A 17,767-nucleotide genomic window follows, 5' to 3' on the forward strand; every position below is an offset into this window, starting at 1 on the left:
ATTTTCTTGGAAGTCTGTCAAACCTACCTTTTCACAGCCTCTTTCTAGGACCAAAATGAGGAAATTTTCATTTTCAAATTCAATCCTCATATGTAAGTCTGGGTTTTTTAGATGCCTGTAATATCTTTAGAAAATAGGTATTCTGAAATTATCTAGAGTTACAACAATAGTGATTAAATTTATTTTGTACTGATTAATTCTGTCTCATATCCTATAACTGGAAAGAGAGGAATTCCACAGCGTCAGTCCGCTTGTTGATTGAGCCTGTTTCCTTCTATTATTTAACAGGAAGCCCTGGGACAATCAACTCACACAGTCAAAGTTCACCCCATTTTTCCCCTGATCACAGAATGAATAGAACAGTAAGGAACTAAGGACTGGCAAGTGAAAGAAAACATGATAGCTTTAAAACTGTTAACATTTTTGTGGATATGTCACTGTGTTCTTCTCCAAGGTAAGGTACTATATTGACCAGTCATATAGATACTCAACAGCCTGGGGAAGTTCTTTAATAATTAGGACTACAATTGCACCTTCATTCAGTTAGAAGATCAACATTTAGAAATAGAGTAGTTGATTAACTTGCTTTTTCCTGTGATGATACAATTAAAAAAATCTTTAACATGTTTGGATAAGGCTTCTTTTTGCTTGAATCACTTGAGAGTTGCTGCTGCTGAGCTAGATGCACCTATGTTCTTTTTCAGCTTAAACCAGCTTCAGAAATTTTCAAGAAATAAGTTAAAGAAATTTCACCGCATGAATGGTCAAATCAGTTGCTAGTTGTTGGAAATTTCTTGCTATTCATATTATACTACAAATAGATTCTGAATCTTGACATTACAGATTGACTCGTTACAGATAAGGAGACTGGAGTGGGGTGGGGGGAAATGACTTATTTATTGCCAATAATAATATTTTGTGTAACTTAATTGTTTAATCATAAACAAATGGTATATAAATTTCAGAAAACATAAATTAAGTATAGTATCTCTCAAATCATGATCCATTCCTAGAGTAATTATTCTTATAAGACTATTGATAAGTAAACCTCTTTTGTATCCTGAACTGACCCTACTACTATTCCACCTTTAATCAACTCCTGAAGTATCATCTTTTGTCATTTGGACACTAATGGTCTTATTATTCTCAAAATCAGGGAAACCTATCTTCCCAGCAAAGAAATCATAAATAAAAATTACCTTAACTGAATCAGAGTTCAGTGACAAATTTACTTCCATTGCAAAAGAAAGTTGTTTTAATAAATTAAAACAATAAAATTTATTTTCAAAAGCACCAAAAATAATATTAAACAAGACACACATGCAGCATGTTTATTTATTGGATTTGTTAATATCAAGAATACTCTGAGCAATGTGCAATATGTTATAGACATTTATTGAAAGTGTATTAAAAATCAGAACAACACTCCCTAACATACAAAAACTCCAGAGGGGTTCAATAATCGCTCTAGTCCCAGCTCTGGTCCCAAAGCTAGGTTTTAAGAGATTTTGGAAAAAGAAGCAGGATGAACTCAATGTATATTTCCAGTGGGATGCTATTCCAGAGGATAGGGTTACAATAGAATAAGCAAATTAGCTTATAAAAAAGAAGTGGAAAATCAGCTAGAGTGACAGATAAAAGAGATAACAATAGCATTAAAAAAAAACTGGGAAAAATCAGAAATTGAGCAAACCATGTGGGAAAGAGGTGTCGCTATGGGAATGACCATCCACACTATATGTAACATTCTTGAGTATACCACATTTGATGAAGTTCTTTTCAAGATCATTAAAACATTTGTTGAAAGGACCAGAAATGAAATACAGATCATGCCTCAATAGTCTGAAACTGAAGTACTAGTAGCTAATGAATGGAAATAAGTGGGAATCATTACAATAGGCCATTTCAAGATTTATGAGAGAGAAAATGAATTTTTCTTTAAGTACATTACAGTTATGAAAACCAGAATTTTCCTTCAAATGTCTTCTAAGAACATTCTTGTTTTTCATTTTGCTTGTAGATTCTGAGCCCAAGGAGAATAGCAGTCTCTTTCTTCCCTCCTTGGCAGGTAGAGGACAGTTGCTCCTATTTATTATACAATACCATTTTCTTTTCAATTTTGAACTATGTAAAAACTAAACAAAGACTCTTAACTGGATGGATAAGAATTAGCTTGAAATATAGCTTTTTTCCCATGAAATAAAACATTAATCTTCGCATCTTCCTTTTTATTTGCAAAGCCTATTATACTAAGTTCCAAGCAAGTTCTGTGAGGGAAATGTTTATTTATTCCACAGTAATCAGTGTTTTCCTATGGATTTAAAAGATTCTAGCTTGGTTTATGAGAGAAAAAGTGCATTAAGATGTTTAGATTTTTATCAAAGTAACAAAAAACCTCCCCTCTTAGATAGTTGGTAAGATATCTTCAGTCCGGTTCCAGGACTGTTTCCCACACTATTTTTCCCATTTTTTCTTGGTGGAATATATAAGGCATCATGTGACAACCAACTATGTAAAAGTGGAGCAAACTAAGGCAGCAATAAACAATGACAATAATCCAAAACAGGAAATCAGCCTTAATTTATATATTTAAAATGCTTTCCCCTGCCTTTAGGCAGCTTGCAACTTATTAATTAACATGCATACTATTAAAAGGAATTTATATAATCTGTACGCAAGCAGCACGTTGTTATTACTGTCATTATATATTACATCAGTGATTGGTGAGCTTTCTGATTTACAAAGCAAAAGTTGTTTAAGCATGCTTCATTGAAAAGACTATTCCAAAAGCCTTTTGAAAACTACATAAAATAGCTATTTTAACGGTTGTGGTCCAACTGGAAAAGTACTCTATTTTCAGGGGAGAAAGAGGGAAAACAAGTTTAATTAATTTTTATAACTATTTAAAATTATTAATTTATTCAAAGAAAACTTAAAATACAAAACTAAAAGAAATTTAAAAAATAAAAAATACAAAGAATCTAAGACATTAAAGAGAGGCATTAAAAAAGAAAAAACAAACCCAATATATATATTATCCCCCTTGGTTGAATAGTGATTAATACATTCCTACAAAATTAGTTGCCACCCCTTGCAAAAGAAGTCCCCTCTTCATTTTTTAAAAACTAGTAAATCCACTGGCAAGCTATTAAACTGTCATCTATATATTAATGACAGAATAGTTAACAGGAAGAACAATAACAATGAAAAGAACAAGATTAGAGTTTCCAAACCCTCTGTTAACAAAGTGTTACTGTGATCAAATTTACCATGGCATCTTATCTATCCCAAATCATACCAAAAGTTAAGAGTAATTAATCCTGGATCAAATAGCCATGTTTCTTTCTTGATGCCATTTCTTATCAGTTATTGTCTAGTTAAATATAATATATTCAATCTCCGCAATTTGTCTATCTTCCAAGCAACATCCAGATAAAAGTGATTGGCAATTAAGAGTAATAAAACCTTTCTCCAATCTCCCCAGTCCTCCCAGGAAAAACTAATTGACACTTCTCCATGTCAGGCTTCTTCTTTTGCAAACAAATGCAGATTTAAAGTTCAGAGAGAGATGTATGGAATCAACTCAGTTGCCTATCTGTATTCAATATTTCTTAGATCTGCAGCTTTCAAATCAGATTTTTCTAAAAGACTTTGCATATTTTCTATGAGCATTATTATCTCACCAAACTTTTTTTAAAAAAGCTTTCAATTAAAAGTTGCATGTTGCCAAAAGACCTTTTCTCAGATTTAGCCATTGCTTGTCTTTAATGTAGTATTGTTGCTCTACGAAGCTTAACCAGAGAATAAAGAAGCTGAAGCAGAAGAAAGCAAGAAAGGTATTTTCTAGATATTTCGATCCAAGGTTAAAATAATAATAAAATTAAAAACACACCACGTATTTTGGAAATTAAAAAGATTTCAAAAATGGGAGCACTTCACCATTGACAAGCACTCCTTGTTAAAGTGAAAGTAATTTAGAACAATCGCAGGAAGGAAAAAGAAAGTGAACAGCTAAATTCCAACAAGCAACTTAATCAGCATTCAGCAGGTTTACTTTTGTACTTTTAAAGACAAAAAGCAAGGCAAATTTCAAAAGTGAAATTAAGACCCAGGCACACTTTAAAAAAACCTGAAATGCCTACAGAAAGATGGATGCCCAATACTTTTCGACAGCTCCCAAAGGGAGTTTCAAAACTTACCTTCCCAAAAGTTGTCTTGGGTCATTCCTAAGTGTTCCCATTCACGTCTGGGGAACAGGACTGCCAGCAAGGCAGCTTAGGCAGCAAACTCAGCAGATCACTGGTAGGAGAGCAATATTTCTTTGCAGTTTAGCAGCAATCATGGTAAGGGGTCCAAAAAATTACTTAATTACTTATTGATGTTAACTTGTCTCTAAATTATTTTCCAATATGTTGTCTCTGTGAATGTATTCGTGTGTGTGACAGACAAAACTGGTAGAAAAAAAAATGTAATTACTGATTTTCTCTTAGGTTCTTTTTGTCCCATGTTGCCAGTGTCAACTAAGGTTATGCTATATATTTCATCTCTAGTATCTTGGGCATAGGTAGAAAAGAATGTTTAGCAAGCAAGGCTGCTGCAGCATAATCATACAATATTTTCTTAATTAATTAACCATTTTGATCTGGTGTGTGAAAGAATAAAACACTATTCCTTGACACTTTTACTCACTAGGACAAAGTAGTGTTGCTGGTCTACCCTGCCTAGTCAGTTCCAGTTTGCTTGTTTAGCGTATTTTTGAACAGAATTCAAGACTTTTTGCTCTTCTAAAAAGCCAATATTTTAAAGCCAAAAATAAGTCTTGGCTTCTGTTTCTGGCTCGCTAGAAAGACAAGAAGTCAGGAATCCTAGTTTAACATAGTTGAATAGGGTTCAAAATCTTCAATTAAGGTTTTCTGCCTCGGTTAGGTATCACTGTTGAATAATGATAATAATGATGGAACTAAAAGGGAATCATTCCCATGCAGATTCAGTTCCAACTGAAAAGTAAAAGTTAATATACCAGCCCAACCCACTTATTCCCCAAAGTTGCACAATCGTTTAAAATAATAGAAGAAAGATTTGCTTTATCTTCGTTTCACATATAAACAGAGAGATATTTCTTTACTTTTTTATTCAATTGCGTCCTCTTTTTCCAAGTATCCACAGGTACATCTAAATTGATGATTCTCACAAAAGATTTCCAGAATGAAAGACCAGATTTTCCTACTACCCCTCATCCTACAGAAGAAAGATCTGCAGCATTAACGGTTGCAGCATTAGGTAAGTAGACATGGTGGCATACGTTTTATTTTGTTTAGTTTAGAAATATTAATAGAAAGAGTTTAATATTATTGACATTAATTTGATTTGTTTGATTTTTCCCTTGTAAAGCTTTTATCTATCAGTTTTTGTCCTATTTACAGGTGCACAAGTAAATCTTATGTGAGGAGGTTTCTATTAAACTATTAGATCTCATACCGTGTTTCCCCGAAAGTAAGACAGTGTCTTACTTTCTTTTTATCCCCAAAAGCCCCACTATGTCTTACTTTCGGGGTATGTCTTATATTGGAAAAAAATTGTCGAATTTTTTGTTTTAACCATAAAATTAACATTTAGATGCGGTGACGTATGGAGGGGGGGCGGCGCGGAAGTGGGCAGGAGGCGGCGCTCATTAAGATCAGAGGGAGGTGGCAGACGCGGCGACGTATGGAGAGGGGGATGGCGCAGGCGTGGGCAGGAGGCGGCGCTCATTTGGATCAGACGGAGGCGGCAGACGCGGTGACGTATGGAGGGGGGACGGTGCGGACGTGGGCAGGAGGCGGCGCGCAGCTAGATGAGAGGGAGGTGGCAATACCCCCGTGTTTCCCCGAAAGTAAGACATATGTCTTACTTTTGGGGTATGGCTTATATTAGCTGACCTCCCTGAAACCCCCGATACGTCTTACAATCGGGGGTGTCTTACTATCGGGGAAACAGGGTAGTATAGATTTCTAGGGCAATAAAACCTTACCACTGACTGATTTGTGGGGCAAATTAGAATTCTACATTAAACTCCAGTCTTATTTAGCTCACCCTGTTAAGTTCTGTAACCATCTCTATTATGGCTTAGTTTTGAGCATGAGAACTTAGAAGTTAGCATATTAAAAGTGAAATCCTCCCCTCTCCCTTTTGAGAAATCATAATAATATATCCGGGCCCGCCTTCTGCCACACGAATCCCAGCGACCGGTTAGGCCCCACAGAGTTGGCCTTTTCCAGGTCCCGTCGACGAAACAATGTCGTCTGGCGGGACCCAGGGGAAAAGCCTTCTCTGTGGTGGCCCCGACCCTCTGGAATCAGCTCCCCCGGAGATTAGACTTGCCCCCACCCTCCTTGTCTTCCGTAAACTTCTTAAAACCCACCTCTGCCGCTAGGCATGGGGGAACTGAGACATCTCCCCCGGGCCTATACAGTTTATGCATGGTATGTTTGTGTGTATGTTTTCTTTTAATAAGGGATTTTTAGTGACTTTTAATTATTAGATTTGTTATATATTGTATTATTATTGTTGTGAGCCACCCCGAGTCTATGGAGAGGGGGGGCATACAAATCTAATAAATAATAATAATAATAATAATAATAATAATAATAATAATAATAATGTTCATTAGGGCAGACTTGCTGAGCAGGTCACCTTTGGTTATGTTCCCCTTGGGGGGCAGTATTGGTAACCATTGACAATGTTAGTGTGTAATGATATACAATAGAAAAATAATTATGTATGTTTTCCACTCCCACTTAGGTATCATCATCTTCATTGTCATTCTGGTGGTGATTGTAATAATCCTTGTCAGTGTGGTCAGCATAAAATTCAATTGCCGTCACTGCAAAAATGTAACAGGTATGTAGTAGCGATCAATGTTGTAGCAGTATCATCCACGTTAGTAGGTCATATTTAATTGCTAGTTTCAATTTAACTACTTAAATTCATATTAAAATTATTGATAACGCCCTTGTTTTTCTAATTGCTTCCTTGACTTTATAGATACTTGCCTTAGTTTGGTTTGATGTTTCATCTTTGGAAAATTCTAACATACTTGTTTCTAATTCAAAATCCTTCATGAAAATCTGCCTCCAATATATATTTGAGAGCACTATTATATACTTAAACAGAATTTTTGAAAAAATTATTCATATTCTTGTAAATATTCCCTTTTGGTTGAAGGGGAAGGAGGAGGAATCTTGGCTTCAGTGACTAACAGTGTGCCCTCAAATCAGAGTGATTGTTGATATCCACATTTTGTTTCATCAGAGTGTCTTGGGGCAAAATAAAAAGCAAGATACAAAATACTTCATCCAACTATTTTACTTCATTAACTTTTTATGCATCCAGGGTCTCCTAGGTATTTAATCACAGTTGATTTCTTGACAGAGTCATCAAAGAGAGCTCTGAACTACTGTGGAAAATTTCAAGACTAGTACAGTAGTCTTGCCTTGCATATAGACCAGGGGTCCTCAAACTTGGCAACTTTAAAATTTGTGGACTTCAATTCCAATAATTCTAGGAGTTGAAGTCCACAAGTCTTAAAGTTGCCAAGTTTGAAGACCCCTGATATTGACTACTGTAATATATTCTAGGTTGGGCAGTTCTTGAAGTTCACTTGAAAGCTGCAGCTGATCCAAAAACCAGAGATTCTGCTGATCACTAATAAGCTTCTACTAGGTGCAATTCAAGATGTAGTCCTCAACCCCTCAGGCCATGGACTGGTACTGGTGGTGCATGGCCTGTTAGGAACTGGGCCATGAAAATTAGTGAACCTTCATCCTTGCATGTGTGGGATCGAGGTACTGCACAAAATCATTTCCCCCTCTCCCCACTACCACTGCTGTATGGAAAATTATTTTCCCAGAACACAGTTCATGGTACAAAAAAGGTTGGGATCCTCTGTTTATAGCATAGAGCAGTGATGGCGAACCTTTTTTTCCCTCGGGGACCAAAAGAGCATGGGTGCGTGCTATCGCACATGTGTGAATGCCCACACCCATAATTCAATGCCTGGGGAAGACGAAAACAGCTTCTCATGCCTCTTGGAGGCCTTCTAGAGGCCAGAAATGGCCTGTTTCCAAATTTCTGGTGGGCTCAGTAGGCTCGTGTTTCACCCTCCTCAGGCGCCAAAGGCTTCCCTGAAGACGAGGGAGTGTAAAAACACCCTCCTCCATTTCTCCAGAAGTTCTCTGGAAGCCAAAAATGCCCTCCCAGGGCCTCTGTGCAAACCAAAAATCAGCTGGCCCACACACACATGCACATTGGAGCTGAGCTCAGGCAACAGCTCTGCATGCCAGCAGAAATGGCTCTGCGTGCCATCTGTGGCACCTATGCCATAGGTTTCGCCATCATTGGCATAGGGCCTGACTAACTGAGGGATCATCCATTTTGCCCACGAGTGATCATTGTTTCATCTTCCATTGTTTCTGACCAACAAGCAGTATTGAACATTGTGTCTACACTCCAGGCCCCATCTTTAAAATTGTATCATTTGATGGGACATGGATAGCATGTCTTCTTCAACATGATATTTATCCTCAGGAATCATATCCCCCTGGAAGGTTTAAGTTGCCCTGTCCATGCCATTCTTTAAACAGGCCTTTTATATACAGTATGAATTGTAATATTATCAAATAGGGAATTGCCTAGGGTATGTTTGTGTATCCATCTATTCCACTGAGATTTTTTTTTTTTACACTATGACTCTATCAGCACTTTGCATAAAATGGGCTGGACTTTCCTTTGAAGCTCATCCAACCTTTGAGTTACACTTTATCTGGATCTGGCAGCTTCCATTGCCGTTTAGCTAGTGCCTGCACAGTCTGGGTCAGTTGAGAAGGATGCGGGCAAGTGGGGATGAGCATGTGAGTGTGTGAGAAAACGAATGTACATTGCAATCCATAACATTTTACTGTTACTTTAAATTAAGAAACGTATGTGGCTCACTGCTCATATGAAAGTGATTTAATGTGTTCCTACTTATTTCCCACTTGTCTGTATGCTTTAGTCCAGTGTTTCTCAACCTTGGCCGTTTGAAGATGTGCGGACTTCAACTCCCAGAATTCCTCAGCCAGCGATGCTGGCTGGGGAATTTTGGGAGTTGAAGTCCGCACATCTTCAAACGGCCAAGGTTGAGAAACACTGCTTTAGCCATATTTATCAGGAAAGTGCAGGTAGGAAGCAAAGGGCTGCTGTGAGATTTGCATGGCTTGAAAGGCAAGCTGTGTGTGAGTGAATGATCCATGTGCTTGTGGGTAACAGTAGACTCTTTTTTGGCCCTGCGTAACATAAGAATAGATGGGGAATCTATTTATCATCCAGTTCCAAGCACCTATTGGTACTTGTGAACATTACCTGAATTTGATAAAGGGCTGAATTCAAAATAATAAATTGAGACAAGAAAATCAAGAAAAGTTGGAGGGGCTGTTGTTAAACACAAGAGTGTTTATTTGTACATATCTTTAATTTCTTATATAAAATGGTAACATATTTTTTTTTCTTGTCAGATAAGCAAAAATTTCAACATTCTGTAGTATCATACAGGTACATCTCTTATTAATGTTTTCTTTCTGATTAAAAGACAATTCTTTATTATGATGTCAACTGGGATAAATTCTATTGTCATCTTTTTTTTCCTGAATTCAGTTCTGTCCCACTCTGAATAATACAGCATTTTTAATACAAATTTAAGTGTCCCCTCCCTCTTGAGATTGGACAATTTTATCTTTTAAACCATTCTATTTATCTTAGCAATACGTTTTTAAAAAGTCTATCATAAAACATTTGATATTGAGGATATTTGTTCATTGCGAAAATTATTTTACCTAAAATATAGATTTGGGATTATTCTCTTAACAAATGGATTGCTGATTTTTTTTTCCTGGAATTGTTTTTATTTAACCCCTAGTGAGATGTGACCCATTTTCAGACTCAGTATTTGTGTGTGTGTGTGTGTGTGTGTGTGTGTGTGTGGTCCACCACACCAAATTTAGATCTATTCCTTTTTGGTTCTGGAAAGTTATCATGCTGACCAATTGGCAGAATCCTCAACCCGTTGGCAATTTTCTTTCTGACATTCTGATGAAATAAAAAGCTTTCTATTACCTTTGCTTGATTGTTATGGCATGACAGGTAGCATGGACCTTTAAGGTTATCATGCCTTGGAGCTTTGATATTTAAAAGGGGTCCAGGGCAATTTGTCATGGCTAACTCACCCCTGCTGATTCACTGTGGCCATCTGGTAGGACTGGTACCCTTGATTCCAGCAGAATTGCTGGCCCTCGTAGTGGGTGTGCCAGGAAGAAATGGTGGCTTCAGGCCTCCTCCCACAATCTCCTCAGCCTGGATCTGTGCACGGTTTACCTGGGGGTGCCAGACCTACCCCAGAGCTTGGCCAATGTAGCATATTCCTTAGGATTGCCCCCACCCTCCTTGCCTTTCACAAACTCCTTAAAACCCACCTCTGCCGTTAGACATGGGGAAATTGATTCCCCTGGGCCGTTCCGCTTTACGTATGGTTTGTATGAGACGTATGATTGTTTTTTATATTAAGGGTTTTAAATTGTTTTTAACTATTGGATTTGTATTGTTCTGTTGTTGTGAGCCACCCCGAGTCTTCGGAGAGGGGCAGCATACAAACAAACAAACAAACAAACAAACAAACAAATAAATAAACAAGCCCTTAGGACTCTATGCTTCAGCTCACCCAAGCCTTGAGGATTACTAACTTGAGAAGGTTCAAACGTCAAACCTAAAGCAAGACAAGACCTGCAACAATTCTCTTGTCTCTTTCCTGAATTGTTCCATGGTGAGTTGGCTGCAGTGAGTCAGCTGGGTTGAGTCAGCCAGTCGAGTCAGCCAGAATGAGTTGACCGGGATGAACTCTCTCTGCAAAAGCAGATGGGTGCCTGAAATTGTGCAAGATCATGGCCCCCAGAAGCTTCCAGTCTCTGAGTGAAAAATATTTATTATTTATTTATTTATTTATTTATTTATTTATTATTTAGATTTGTATGCCGCCCCTCTCCGCAGACTCGGGGCGGCTCACAACAAAGTGAAAACAATTTACAACAAATCTAAATTACTGTTTAAAAACATTTAAAAAACCCAATTTTCTAAACACACATACACACAAACATACCATTCATAAATTGTATATGCCCGGGGGAGAGGTCTCAGTTCCCCCATGCCTGACGACAAAGGTGGGTCTTAAGGAGCTTATGAAAGGCAAGGAGAGTAGGGGCAGTTCTAATCTCCGGGGGGAGTTGGTTCCAGAGGGCCGGGGCTGCCACAGAGAAGGCTCTTCCCCTGGGGCCCGCCAACCGACATTGTTTAGTTGACGGGACCCGGAGAAGGCCCACTCTGTGGGACCTAATCGGTTGCTGGGATTTGTGCGGCAGCAGGCGGTCTCGGAGATATTCTGGTTCAGTGCCATGAAGGGCTTTAAAGGTCATAGCCAACACTTTGAATTGTAACCGGAAGTTGATCGGCAACCAATGCAGACTGCGGAGTGTTGGTGAAACATGGGCATACCTAGGTAAGCCCATGACTGCTCTCGCAGCTGCATTCTGCACGATCTGAAGTTTCCGAACACTTTTCAAAGGTAGCCCCATGTAGAGAGCATTACAGTAGTCGAACCTCGAGGTGATAAGGGCATGAGTAAATGTGAGCAGTGAGTCCCGGTCGAGATAGGGCCGCAACTGGTGCACCAGGCGAACCTGGGCAAACGCCCCCCTCGCCACAGCTGAAAGATGGTTCTCTAATGTGAGCTGTGGATCGAGGAGGACGCCCAAGTTGCGGACCCTCTCCGAGGGGGTCAATAATTCCCCCCCCCAGGGTAATGGAAGGACAGATGGAATTGTCCTTGGGAGGCAAAACCCACAGCCACTCCGTCTTATCCGGGTTGAGTTTGAGTCTGTTGACACTCATCCAGGCCCCAACAGCCTCCAGACACCGGCACATCACTTCCACTGCTTCGTTGACTAGACATGGGGTGGAGATGTAAAGCTGGGTATCATCAGCGTACTGATGATACCTCACCCCATGCCCTTGGATGATCTCACCCAGCGGTTTCATGTAGATATTAAATAGCAGTGGGGAGAGGACCGACCCCTGAGGCACCCCACAAGGGAGAGACCTCGGAGTCGACCTCTGGCCCCCCACTAACACCGACTGCGACCGACTGGAGAGGTAGGAGGAGAATCACTGGAGAACAGTGCCTCCCACCCCCAACCCCTCCAGCTGGTGCAGAAAGATACCATGGTTGATGGTATCGAAAGCCGCTGAGAGGTCAAGGAGCACCAGGACAGAGGATAAACCCCTGTCCCGGGCCCGCCAGAGATCATCCATCAACGCGACCAAAGCAGTTTCCATGCTGTAACCGGGCCTGAAACCCGACTGCTGGGGACCTAGATAATCGCATTTGCATGCCAATGGGATACTTGAAGTAACGTTGCCCCAAAGCCTCCCGTCGGCATGTAAATACTTTTCTGCATCGACAATGGAAGCCTTTGGAAGAGACTCACTGAGTCTGCCTACCACTCCAGAAATGGCAGGTAACTTGGTGAGCCAGAGAAGCCGAGCGAGTAATGCTCACCCTGCTCTCCCTCTGCTCTCATCGCTCTGCTTTTGGAGTTCAAAGTGGCTGGAGAGGAGACGGCTCATTAGATCGGCTCATTGCTGTAAGCCGCCCCGAGTCTACGGAGAGGGGCGGCATACAAATCTAATAAATAATAATAAATAATAATAATAATAATCTTTGCAAGATAAGTGAGTCTCCATAGGCAGACCTAGCATGACAGCATGGGGTGAAGGGAAACAATTGTGGAGAGCATGAGATATCCCGGATAAGACGGAGTGGCTGTGGGTTTTGCCTCCCAAGGACAATCCCATCTGTTCGTCCATTACCCTGGGGGGGGAATTATTGACCCCCTCAGAGAGGGTCCGCAACTTGGGCGTCCTCCTCGATCCACAGCTCACATTAGAGAACCATCATTCAGCTGTGGCGAGGGGGGTGTTTGCCCAGGTTCGCCTGGTGCACCAGTTGCGGCCCTATCTGGACCGGGACTCATTGCTCACAGTCACTCATGCCCTCATCACCTCGAGGTTCGACTACTGTAATGCTCTCTACATGGGGCTACCTTTGAAAAGTGTTCGGAAACTTCAGATCGTGCAGAATGCAGCTGCGAGAGCAGTCATGGGCTTACCCAGGTATGCCCATGTTTCACCATCACTCCGCAGTCTGCACTGGCTGCCGACCAGTTTCCGGTCACAATTCAAAGTGTTGGTTATGACCTTTAAAGCCCTTCATGGCATCGGACCAGAATATCTCCAAGACCGCCTCCTGCCGCACGAATCCCAGCGACCGATTAGGTCCCACAGAGTGGGCCTCCTCCGGGTCCCGTCAACTAAACAATGTCGGTTGGCGGGTCCCCAGGGGGAGAGCCTTCTCTGTGGCGGCACTGACTCTCTGGAACCAACTCCCCCCGGAGATCAGAACTGCCCCTACTCTTCCTGCCTTCCGTAAACTCCTCAAAACCCACCTTTGCCGTCAGGCATGGGGAAACTAAACATCTCCTGGGCATGTTAAATTTATACATGGTATGCTTGTGTGTGTGTATGTTAGTATAGGGTTTTTTAAAATTTTTTAAATATTTTAATTAATTGGATTATATATTGGATTGTTTTTCACTTGTTGTGAGCCGCCCCGAGTCTTCGGAGAGGGGCGGCATACAAATCCAAATAATAAATAATAAATAAATAAATCTCAGTGGGTCAAAGGAGGCCTTGGGTGGTCTTAAGCAGGTGGTTTGCCCATGGCCTTCCCCACCCTGAAATACTTCATGTGTACTTAGTGACCTGTGCATTCAATTAGCAACCGTGTGGGTAAAAGTAGGGAGTCACTGTGGTCAAGTTATGGAACTCATTCCTATGAATCCTCAAGGAATGTAATTGGGAGACTCCATTGCATTAGTGACTCAAGGACTATCTGTATTAGACAGCTGAAATGGAACAGAAGATGGCTAGCCTTGAACTCGTCAACCTTACTTATCATAGGACTTTTTTAATCAAAGAAAACTGTTAGACTGTCCTATGGAACATTGCTGTCCAGACTCCTAGAGGATTTACAAAAAACCCTCCATTAATTGTTGTCAATTTAAAATGTCCATATAATTTGGCAAACTCTATTGGATTTATTCACATCAAATTGAGAAGGACATTCACACTAGTACATCCTGATGTGATGCCCTGGGCAGATTTGCAGAATCAATATGCAAGCATTTTTTATTCTGAGTGTTTGGTCCTTGTGGCTCTTGAAAGGGGGTTCAATTAGCCATGTCCTAATACACTGTCTAAATTTCCCTATTTCTCACTTGTCATACTGATTCTTCTAGGCAGATTTCAGCAATGGCAGAAAACTATATCTAGGTTTGCATGACAAACGAAAAAGTCCAGGTTTTTATTATTAAGCTTCTATCTTGCCAGGCTTAAATAAAAAACCATCCAAGTTACAAAGGAAGGAGGAAGATTGAGATTGCATTTGAAATTGTACTTAAAGCCCATTGTTTGGTTTGCATGAAGGAGCGGCTACTGCTAAGAAATAAGATATTAAAACTAGAAAGGCATTTTTTGAAATTTGGCTTTCTCTGGTGTGATAAAATTAAGATTAACGTAGCTTTTAAAAATCACACTTCACTTTGTGAAATTTGCTATTTTGTTTATTGGTTTGGCAATACGTTGTTAGAGAATGTTATCTAAATCTTGATTTCTATTTTGTGCTGAAATGTATTATTTTTATTCATTTCTTGTAATAAAAAATGAGAAAATAGCTGTCTGTTCAACAGATACATCTGCTTTTCAGTTGAAGATTGTCCATTCTTCTCCCCATCTCACAAATCTATCTTTAGAGTTTAGACCAAGGCCAGGGTTCAGATTTAGGGTTCAGAAGTTCTATAATGGACATTCCTCTGGAGTTGCAAGGGAGATAAGCTTTTGGCCCAAATTTCCTTGACTTGGTCTAAAGGTTTTGATTCTGGAGCCAGAATATTTTTGTTCCAGGCATTCTAATTACTTATTTACATGTGTAGTGATCCCCCCCCCCAATCTATGCTTGAAAAGCCTACTTCAAGAAAACGTAAGTGAAAATAGTTAATCCTGCAGCAAATAAAATACTGTATGCATATATGTACAGCATGTACAAAACAGTCTTGTCTTCTGGCAATTACATGGACAAATTCATGCAGTTTTCTTAGCAACATTTTCAGAAGTAGTTTGTCCCAGCTTTCTTCTGACAGAGCGACTGGCCCCAAATCCCCCAGCTTGGTACATATTTAAGGCAGGATTAGAACTCGTATCTCATGGTTCCTACTCTGGTCCCTTTAGCCACCATGTCATTAATAATCTGCTCCATCATATTTTTTGTTTTAAAACTAAATCACTTTTTAAATTTTGGATCAGGTTTCTTGAGCCAAACATTGTCAACATTTCAGAAAGAAAGAAGACCTACTGGTGTTTTCATTATTTTGTGATATTAATATAGTACCTATGCTATATGAGTTTATTATTTTAAAATGCTATCATAGTGTAGCATAATGATATTAAAACAAAAAGACATATATAGTTCCTAGTTTACTAGAATGGTTCCTTATATTCTACATATTTTCTTATGAAAGAAACAGAGAAGTAATTTCTGCATTTTTGTTCCTTTGGTAGCTGTTCGGATGCTGATACTACAGTCGGCAATAAGAATGCTTTGTTGGTCTCCATGAAGACTTAAAAGCAACCAGCAGCAAAAGTAAGAGGATGGGGACATGGATCCAAATATTGTTCAAGTGTTCCTCTTTTGTTCAACTAATTCAGAGAAATGCAACATGCTCATGTTTTGGAATGACAAAATTTAATGCAACATAAATATCTGAGGAGTATTTAATGTTCTCAGTTAACAATTACTTAGAACAGAGGTCTACTAATTTTCCCTTTGTTTTGTTTTCTAGATCTCGTGAAGGTAATTACTCATGAAGAATAGGAGTAACTAAACACTAAACATTTCATTTTTAAAATGTATTCATGCAGAAAGAATTCAGCAAAACGTTAAGATGTTACCATTTGGCCTATAACTATCTGAATTGCATTATAATCAGGTTTCATACAGTATTTGAATGCAAAAAGGTGGCTTGGATGCTGCGGGACACAAACATAACTTACGTCTGTAATTGTTTAAAGTAGACAGGCCTTCCTATGGGACAGGGCTATCAAACTCCCAGCCTACGGGCTGGAGGCATCATATTCTGGCCATGCCCACGCCCAGTTTAGTGAAGGAGGGGAAGTCCCGATACCTTTGATTTGATTTTTGATTTTAATTGGATTTGTATGCCGCCCCTCTCCGAGGACTCACGTGACGCTGCTGTGATGACATGTGTTTGACACCCCTGCTATAAGATCATATGTTGGTCTATTGCGGCTGTTAGCAATCTGGAAAAGATACATATGGTTTTACAACTTGCTGCAGTAATTCTCCTGCGCGCTCCAAAGGGCCTTTTCATCTTTCTTTCAGAGCATTGCACAAGCCTCATAATCAGATTAGTGATCCAATAACCTAGTATCATATACTCAAGAGCATTTTAGGGCCTTAGGCAGACTTTCCTAATAATTGCTATCTGAATCTATAGGAGGTATACATGGGACTCCTGTTGTGTCTTACTGTTGGACTATTATTATTTGCTGCTATACAGCTGAGTACAGAAACTAAGGGTTGGATGAAGAACATAGCAGTATAGTAAGGATTTGGAAGCAGAGGCTTCTGTCCCCTCCCCAAATACCATACTCTTCCAGCCCCCACAATAGTTCCTGCCAATTGAAAGGAGTAGGCTGTAATTCAAGAGGCCATGAAAGTGTAGAAGGATATTTCCTTTTGCTCAATCATAAACTATTTCTTTAAATTTATTTATCTTAAAGTATTTCAATTTAGTTTCCTCAAAACATGTAGAATGTTTTAAGATGTGTTTCCATTTACCTCTGAGATGAAAATCTTATTGAGTGCCATTGTTTTATTTTACATTCCAGTCATTGTCATAGAAATTTTTGTGTTTGATTTTGAAAGAATGTCTTTGGAAGATAGGGATGGAGTTTCCTTCATCTTTTGGCATGAGTGTTTTTTCTCTTACATGCTTATATCTGAAACTTTGGCCTTGAAATTTTGAAAGTTCAAAAGCATATTCATCCTAATCTGGTTCTTCAGTCAAAATCACATGAAGTATCATTGTTTGTATTTTCATTAGGAAAAATTATAGTTTTTAAAAAATAATTTATTTTGATATAAAGATTTGTACTTTATCTTTTAGCAGAATTTCAAAGGCAGTAAAAACAAGATAAAATACAGTACTTCAATGAAGTTTTTGAACTGCCTTCATTTTAAAAACCAGAAAGATTGAACAGATTATCAATTTGCTCTACGAATTAATTTCAAATCTTGAAATTTTTGGAATATATTTAATTGGGCAGCATTCAGTTGACATTAATATAATTTATCTGTAATTATTACTTTTCAGATAAAAATAACTACCATATGTCAAAAATTAGAAATGAAATACAATGAAATACAAACTTTTCATTTATGTACTTGTGTCTTTGTATATTGTTTCTTTACAACACTCCACCAGTTCATAATTAAAATGCAGAAATATGATGATTAAAAATAATCAAACAATAAAGAAAAGAATGAAACAAAGTAATCAGGATCCTTGAT

At 39.0% G+C, this 17,767-nt stretch overlaps 1 protein-coding gene across 3 annotated transcripts; it reads left to right on the top strand.

The window, feature by feature from the left end:
- Positions 1–346: 346 nt before the first annotated feature.
- Positions 347–17,749, top strand: ECSCR (endothelial cell surface expressed chemotaxis and apoptosis regulator). Of its 3 annotated transcripts, none has more exons than XM_070746964.1 (7): positions 347–454; positions 2,021–2,068; positions 5,158–5,280; positions 6,781–6,879; positions 9,531–9,567; positions 15,736–15,817; positions 16,017–17,749. In XM_070746964.1, the coding sequence occupies exons 1-6, from the start codon at positions 397–399 to the stop codon at positions 15,797–15,799; spliced, it is 429 nt and encodes a 142-aa protein (XP_070603065.1). In that variant the 5' UTR covers positions 347–396; the 3' UTR covers positions 15,800–15,817; positions 16,017–17,749. The 3 variants fall into 3 exon arrangements, with proteins under 3 accessions (XP_070603065.1, XP_070603066.1, XP_070603067.1); XM_070746965.1 differs by having other exon boundaries at positions 17,367–17,391; XM_070746966.1 differs by lacking the exon at positions 2,021–2,068.
- Positions 17,750–17,767: the final 18 nt, after the last annotated feature.

The sequence above is a fragment of the Erythrolamprus reginae genome, chromosome 3 (assembly GCF_031021105.1).
Source record: "Erythrolamprus reginae isolate rEryReg1 chromosome 3, rEryReg1.hap1, whole genome shotgun sequence".
NCBI classification, from domain to species: Eukaryota; Metazoa; Chordata; class Lepidosauria; order Squamata; family Dipsadidae; genus Erythrolamprus; species Erythrolamprus reginae.